This window comes from Triticum dicoccoides, chromosome 2B (genome assembly GCF_002162155.2).
Source record: "Triticum dicoccoides isolate Atlit2015 ecotype Zavitan chromosome 2B, WEW_v2.0, whole genome shotgun sequence".
Classification (NCBI taxonomy): Eukaryota; Viridiplantae; Streptophyta; class Magnoliopsida; order Poales; family Poaceae; genus Triticum; species Triticum dicoccoides.
Window position 1 is genome coordinate 152,611,023 of NC_041383.1, and position 8,424 is coordinate 152,619,446.

The following is an 8,424-nucleotide window of genomic DNA, read 5'->3' on the forward strand; positions in this document are numbered from 1 at the left end:
CGCACCGCAGCGAGCATGCCCGCCCACGTGTGCGGCGACATGCAGCCTCCTTCGCCCACCCTGACACCTCCTTCGCCGGCATTGTTGAGTGCTTCAGGAGAGAGAGATCAAAGACGAACAAGGATTGGGTCATTGCAGGTGGGACCAAGCGAGGTGCCCGGCCGTGTCCGGTCGCATCCTGTCGCCCTCATATCGTCCCCAGATTTGAGAGGTACTGGTTAGTCCGGACATTTAAGGAGAAAGTGAGGGGTCCAGTTGGGTCAGCTTTTTGTGACCGGACAATGACCGGCGGACGTTTGAGACGTCTGAAAAGAAAATAGGGGGTCCGGCTGTAGATGCTCTAAGCAAGCCACATAGAGCTACTATTATAATACTCAAGTGCATTTTCACACTTTTCTTCTATTGTTTGTTAGGGTTCTTCTTACCGTACGAACACCCCACAGCTAAAACAGACAAGTGATTTGTTTGGCAGATTGACCCATCAAATGTTCCTATTCCAAAATGAAGAACCCCCTACAGGCCGCCTCGGCGAATGCGACACCATTTGTTCTCGGCGAATGTGATACCTCTTTTTTGACGTCGCTTGCCACCGCTTATTGCCGCTTCCTGCTCAGCCCCACCCCTCTTCCCCTACACGCCGCCGCGGCAACACCCTCATTGCACAACTCCTCCTCGGCAGATGTCCCCCTGACCTGCCAATGTGGCACAAGAAGTTGATGCTTCATAAACATTGATGCCACATGCCATCGATGATTGGTAATCCATCCGCCCGGAACATCAATTTCCGCCGCAAGTAACTCGGGGCGGAGGGAGTATTTTGTCCTGTCATATTTGAAAGATTGTGTAGAATGAGCAGCTAATGTGTGCCGTGTGGCGGCGGCGATGTCCATTGGTAGCAATAATGTCTCCCATGTCCTATACCCGCCTCGATGATGCGAATAGCATTGTCGGTGGATGTGTGGAGGTGTGTCTCTGTCGGGTCTCATGGGATTCGGTCAGTGCTGGTCTTCGGTGGATCTATTTGGATTCAGTTTTTATTCGTCTTTGTTCGTGTGGTTTCAGGTTTGATCTTTCTGATCTACAACTCTCTTCATTGGCGATGGTTACAACACTGGTGCAGTGGTCCTTTAGGGTCTTAGCACGACGACTTTCCGACTGTCTACTACAACAAGGTTTGCCCCGCTCCGATGATGGAGGGGCGATGACGCCAGCGCGCCTTCGGCTTGCTCTAGTGCTTGTAGTCGTCGCTAGGTGGTCCATAGACCTGGTTGTAATTTTTATTACCTCTTGTGTACTTTCTACTGCCATGGTTGACATGGTTGATAAATAGATTGAAAATTTCTCTCGTAAAAAACAGAAAAAACGTGTCATGTGTGGGGGCTGTGGGCCTGTAATTACAATGTTGTCGCAGCAGTTTACAGTTCTTGACCGTTTGTATTCCAACAACTTGAGCACCCCACCACTGTCAGGTGATTGCTTTCATCAAGGCTTGGATTTTTTTTTTTGAGCTTCTCCAAGGCTTGGAAGTTGGGAGCCATATGGATTATTTTTTTAGAATTGAGATTTTTTTTTTGAACTTGAGAATTGAGAATTGGGATTTGGGAGCGATGGACCTCCGTGAATCTTCCGAAGACAAAGAAGCGCGCGCAGGTTTCGAATGGATGGCAATGGGCCGAGTGATTGGGCTTTACGCGTGCGCAGAGAGGCCAAACGGCGACCACGAGCACGAGCAGCTCGGCCATACGGGCGCTCATTAGAAGACGCGTCACTGTGAGGGGCTTCCTTCTCACCGATTATTTCGGAGCGGAGGCCGGCAGCGACGGCCGCGCAGATGAGCTGGACGCAGCGCGCCCGCGCCTCTCCGGCGGGGCTACGCATTGCTCGGCCGCGTGGAGGTCACGTCCCAGCTTTGGAGCCGTTATAATTCGACAGGTCACAGGTGCACTCGCCTTCTCGCCTACGGTTAATAATCCCCTTTTTGTCTCCGATTGATCTCCGGCCCGAGGCTGAGTGCCGCCGGAGCTCCGGGGATCTGACGACCCTGGAAGTGGCCTGGCGCTAACCATTCTCAAATATGGCTACGCATTGTAGACATAGGTCTGTTAGTTCGTCAGTTCGTGGTTCTGTGAGATGGGTACTCTGTAGTGTTCAGTTAATGGCCAATTTCTGATCTACTCCCTCCGTTCCTAAATACTTGTCTTTCTAGAGATTTAAACAAGTGACTACATACGGATGTATATAGACATATTTTATTGTGTTGATTCACTCATTTTGCTTCGTATGTAGTCACTTGTTGATATCCCTAGAAAGACAAATATTTAGGAACCGAGGGAGTAGGAAGCAGAAAATTTCAGGTTTGGAGTAAACCACAAATTTTAGCATGCTACTACATGGTGCGTTCTTTGTTTAAAAAATCGTTTATGGTAAGACCCCTCGCGTCCATGACTAAAGTGGATGGTTCTTTAGGATCTGGACTGAAGTGGTTGCCTCGTGAGTGCTCAATTACCACACCATTTACTAGTGCCAAACAGTGGCCGTCATAAGGCTTAAAATTTAAAATACGATGAGTTGGTGTTGAAGCTTCACACCCTGACAATGCACAACTATCATGACATTTCATATTTAAATTTTAATCACAAAGCAGATTCATCATCTTTCATATATCCATGATCCTACAACACTAACACAGCCATTATTTAAGTTACCCGCATCGTGGCACACAATGGGATCTCCATGGATTGCAATGAATAACTCACCACTATGGCGAGCAAATGGAAAGTCCCAGTATAGACCAGTAGTACAATATCTTCTAAATGCATGCTCAGCTGACACTTCTGATGCCTCGTACTCCCCCAGCGACAAGTATTGTGGTATAGAGGGAGTAGCTACTAATGGCCCATCAGCTCTTTTGCTCTAGCCACAAGAGCGGATAGAGGTATGCTGTGCTTCATGAGTCCTGCATCACCCAAGAAGAACCTGTAGTTTTCAGCCCTTGAAGGTTTACGCTCTACCATTAGCAGTGCTTCCATCATCCGACAATTCTTGAAACAGGTAGTATAGACCAGATTGGACTCCATCATGTATATGGCATGTTCAACTATCACCCTCCTGATGCCAGGACAATGAGCAGTGGGTATCATATTTGAGCTAAGTGCATTGACAAGCCTCTTTATAAATCTATCCTTAACATGACCATGCTCTAGTTCTCGTGCAAAATCGTCAGGAGTGGCATTACATATTTGTGAACTAAGACCAATAAGGACCTCCAGTTCTGTCCCTTCTGCATCCATTATTCCTTCCAGCACCTATAGTGGAAATGGATAAGCTATGTAAGCCATGATTAAACTTCAGTAATATTTGCAAATTCTTTTTAAGTGGTTGACATTGCCGTCCATTTATTTAGTTGTGTTGTGTGTAGCAAGCATAATGTATTATCATCAGACATCAGAGGAGAAATGTTGCAGTAACTTGTTAAATTTTAAGTTACACTATATGCCTCTAATATTGCACATGTAGCTTATGTTTGTGGGGCTCACCTCTCTCAGAATGTAGGAAATTTCCTTCAGGTCAGAGTTGCGAAGCTCAGATCGAGCATGCACACACATATTCCGCAACAGGCTTGATGCTACATACCTGTACTTGTCACTATGGATCATAAGTGTTAGTTCCTTGATAAACATGTACCCTGGTTCTGCTAACATAATCAAGCAGTTGTTGGCACTCTCCATTGCCAGTACTGCCAATGCTTGCCCGGAGATCATTCGTAGCAAGTGATCTGAATCTGCACTTGAGGGTGTACCTTGGCTGAGAAATGCATCCATCAACCTGCTAATGATCACGGGGATCTGTCCGATCTCCTCCTTCACATTTTCCTCCATGGCAAGGTTTCTAAGGAGTTCTGTTGTGAGCTCCCTAAGTTCATGACTGCTCCCTCTATTGTCCAAGATCTCTGCAAGGTTGCTCAAAATGAAGGGATGTTCTGTAATATTCTGACGCAAAGTTACACCAAATTTCCCTTTAGTACTTGAAAGTCTTGCCAGCAACTTCAGAGATGAAAGTTTCAGCAGTGTCTTGTGTGTCTCACTAATATTTGTCATGACAGTTATGTTGCTTGTGAACTCTACAATCTTTGAGATGAGGCCAGTCGCTCTATTGATTTCTATACCATTCTCCAGATCAAAGCTAGCAAGCTTTTGAAGAATGAACATGCCCTGTACAGAGAGAAGATCCTGGTTGGTCGATGGCTCCTCCTCCAGAACAGATGGACGTTCTGTAGTCTCTCTCCAGTATCCGAGTATATGGGTGTTCTGTTCGTCCGTGTAAGTTGTTGGCTCCTCTCTTGGAATCAAACAGTAAACAGCCATCTGTTTCAACCATTTAAGCAGCGAGGATGTCTGTTCGTTCCTGCTAACTCGCTGAATCAGGTTGTCTTGTTTTGCCTCAGGGCTACCAATGTCCAAAAACGGATTCTTTATATTCTCTCTGTGAATAGTGTCCAAAAGTGAGGCTATGAGTTGCACTGCCCCAGGTATTTGGACAACTCTAAGGTTATCAGCGAGCTCGGCCGTGACTTTTGCAGCAAATGTTCTAATATCTCTATCCACTTCACTTGTCCAGCCCAACATGCTGATCAAGCAGGTCACTGTCTTTGTGTAAGTGGTGAGTTCTAACGTGGCTTTAGTCTTTAGGGGCTCCTTTTTCAGAAATTTGTGTAGCATCTTAAGCCCATAGAGTTGCATCTTGGGTGAGTCTGACTTCAAAGAATCCATTGCAAATATGATGAGGCTGGTCTTCTTTGGAGCAAGCATAGAACCTTCCATGCATCTGTCGAAGGCATATGCATAATACAAATTGACATATTGCACTTCAGAGGGACCTCTAAACCCAACACGATGGATCAGGGATCTTCTTAAGATGAATGAAAACATCTCAAGGATGGCGGCAACAATGTAGAGTAATCCTTGTCCAAGCACCATCACATAAAAGATGATGAGAGATGGCTCAAGGTTTGTCTTGCTCTCAAGGTTTTGCTTGTAGTCCTGTCGTATGACTATAAGGCGCCACACTGCCAGCCCAATGCGCAATGCTGCTGCTGGAATCTGGAGGTTGCCCAATGGCGCTATCATTAGAGCAATTATGACCATCGCAAGGTTAAAGCTTCGAACACAAATCATTGACGCAGCAAACAAGCACGAGTTCAGAATAACTCGATGCCAAAGTGCTATTTTGCTGCCAAGAACACAATCTGCTAGTTTGACGATACCTGGGAACCGTAGTCTGCTGATTGTGAGTAGGAGCACCACCACAAATATTAGCAAGTACACTGTGCAGTAGGCAACTGAGCCAAGTCTTTGACTGTTGAAATTTTCATAGACCCTATGCAGTACAGAGGGACAAAGCAGTAGGATTGCAACCATTGGGCGCCATAATGAGATCGCACAGCGTAGCGGATCACACATGGGTGGAATTGCAGCTTCTGGACATAGAATTGGACCGATCACAATTATTCCCACCGACAAAGTTAGTATCACTATTATTTCATGATTGCCCCATATATCAATTATGCCCATCAGAACATTGAAGAAGCATATGAGCAAGATCAGCTCATTCGAGCCAAGAGATCTGAAAGCACCTCTACTGCGGAAGAACAATTGGTAATCAAGCCTGTTGTTGCGGCTGAACATCCTGAAGCACATGCGTATGGGGTATAGTTAGACAAAAAAGGCAACATACAATGAACAAAGCAAAGGCGGCATGCTTGTATCTAAATCAGAGTGACAATTGCCAAATTTGGGACCCTTTTTCGAGAAAACACAAAGAACTCCCTGTCTTGATGCATGATAGAAGAAAAGAGTTATGTACAAGCCCAAGGAAAGGCTACAACCCAGATCACAACAGTACACTCCTAAGGGCTAGGTGTTGGTGCTAAAATCGGCAGATCTTGGGTAGGGGGTCCCGAACTGGTGATCTTGGCACGATTGTGAACAGGAAGTAAAGGGGACATATTTTTACCCAGGTTCGGGCCCTCTCAAAGGGGTAAAACCCTACGTCCTGTTTGTATTGTATTTATTGTGGATGGGGTACTAGGTATAGATGATCTACCTTGAGATCATATGGATGAGTTGTAACCTCTTAGTCTTGAAAGTGTGCCTCTACAGACTAAATCCCTCACCTTGTATAGGCACCAAGGGTATCTAAGGTTATAAGTATGGCAGTTACTACTAGGGATAACATGCCGATCATTCAAATATGCCTTGAAGTGTACGCCAAGTCTTCAGAGGATTCCATCTTGAGTATGTCGAGGGCTAGGGCATGTGTGGCCCATTCTTTAGTTGTTGACGGTTCCTCGGCCCGGCCCATGACTGGCAGGCCGACGTGGTGTGCCCCCCCCTAATCCAGGACAACATCACTAGGCACCATCGGTAGTAGGTCTGCAAGGCACTCTGATCCTGTTTCTGCCCATGATTGTCCCTCAATTTTAATCGTATCGATTAGGCTAGCGAGCTTGGGCTGCTCCACGTCAAAGACAACTAATTTCTGTCACTTCCAAATCACACTAGGCCATGAGCATGATCACTAATGAGGTGACTTTCCTCACAGTGATAGGGGTGGAAGGTGGCCTGCTGCCACACTCCACGAAGTCCTCACCGAAGATGGGCAACCGATAGGAGGATGGAATCCACGAGAGCACCTCGTGCCATTATGTGATGCTCCCGTTTATAATATTGCTTTGGTGAGTGATGTATTTGGGTCCTCGTGGCCCTAGCTTGAAATATAAAGTTTTATGTTTATCAGTTGTGTCGTAGGAGCTCTGCAATTCCCTCCCCTCCTCGCTCCTAACCCTCCCCGCCCCTAACCCTAACCGCGCCGCCAGCCGCTCCTCCCCCGCTTCGCCGCTGCCGGAGGGGACACCGACGAAGCCCGTGTGGTCCCCAGGGAAGGTGGCGGCGGGGCGTACTCGCCGTTCTCGCGCAGATCTTGCGACGGCCGGTGGCGATCTCGCGGCGGCCGATGGCGCACGGTGGTTTTCCGCCGGGGGCTGGCGCCTGCTGCCCGTGAGGCAGCGTCCCTCACGGCGGCGGGGCTGCCCCTGAACGGCGGTTGGTGGTGGCCACGTGGCGGCGCGCGGGTGGGCCGGATCTGGGCTTCCGGTCTGCGTCCTCGTCGTGGCAGCGCTTGTCGTTGCCCTCGGCCATGAGGCGTGATCCGGGACGGGCCTAGCGCCGGTGGTGCTGGCCAGGACGCACGCTGGCAGCGCCCTACTTCATCTCGCGTCGTCTCGTTGGCCAATGATGGTGGTCATCTTCGTCGTCAAAGATGGCCGGCCAGAGGCTTGGTGATTGGATCTCGAAATCCATCATCTAGTCCCGGCTGCGAGTCGGGGAGACATGGTTGCCGGTGAAAACCGAGCCGTTGGCAGGCGATGGCGGCGTTCTACGCCGTTACCTTGATGGAGGCATTGTCGTGTAACTACTGTCGACCCACTCGTGTTGCTCTGGGGAAACCCTAGGATCTGGTGTTCCAGATCGGACGATGGCGGCACTGCGGTGTCGTTTCTCTTTTGGGAGCATCGTTTGTGGAGCAGCGCTGGAAGTCAGAGGCAGGAGGTGGATCGACTACGTCTTGCATGGAGCTTCGGTGGAGATGTCAAGTCATGCCTGACCGACAGGTGCTACACTTTGTCATGCCTGGTCGGCAGGTGCTACGCACGACAGATCTTCCAAAGACTTCAAGCTGTGTCGGCTGGTGGTACTTGGCAGCATGGTGCTGAGGTGTATCAGTGGCGACCGCGATGTGCACAGCTGTTTGCGCGCAGGGAGGAGGTGCCGTTGGACGCCGTGGTGGCGTCGACGATAGCTAGACCGACCAAGGTTAATGCATCAGTACAGTTCTAAAGATGGAGCAGTGGCAGTTGGTGGCGGCGGCCTTTGAGAGCACGCCGGACCGGCGAGATCCATGCCTGGCAGGCGTCCTGGATGGGTCCTCAGGTCTTAGATGTTAGGTTTGGCTGCGATGTCTGTTTGGTATTAGGCCCAGGCTATCTGTGCCCCTTCATCAACTGGATAGGTGTAGCGATAGTTTGTTGCTTAGACGGCGGCTTTAGTCTTACTGTGGTATTACTTTGTAAGGTCTTGTAAGAATAATTAATAAAGTGTCCATATGCATCGCCCAGATGCAGAGGTCGGGGTCATCCTCCTTTTCTAAAAAAAAATCAGTTGTGTCGTAGAGTTGTGTTGTGGTATTTATGTGACTCACCGTTCGTGATTGTGTATGATGCGTGTATGGTGTGCATGATTATAAACGGGGGCGTCACACATTAGATGCATTAGAAAGGATAGGTGCATCATAAAGGATAATCTGTAAGGAGGTGATGCAACCCCACATCGTGAGTTTTTTCACCCCCACCCCAACCCCCCACCAACG

At 48.6% G+C, this 8,424-nt stretch overlaps 1 protein-coding gene across 1 annotated transcript in view; it reads right to left on the reverse strand.

The window, feature by feature from the left end:
• Positions 1–2,623: 2,623 nt before the first annotated feature.
• Positions 2,624–8,424, reverse strand: part of LOC119367422 — a 12,129-nt gene continuing 6,328 nt past the window's right edge. The window contains exons 2-3 of the mRNA XM_037632939.1: positions 3,537–5,685; positions 2,624–3,305 (exon numbers count right to left, since the gene is read on the reverse strand). Coding sequence (XP_037488836.1) covers positions 2,889–3,305; positions 3,537–5,685 — 2,566 coding nt within the window. The 3' untranslated portion in view covers positions 2,624–2,888. The remainder of the gene's footprint in view (positions 3,306–3,536; positions 5,686–8,424) is intronic.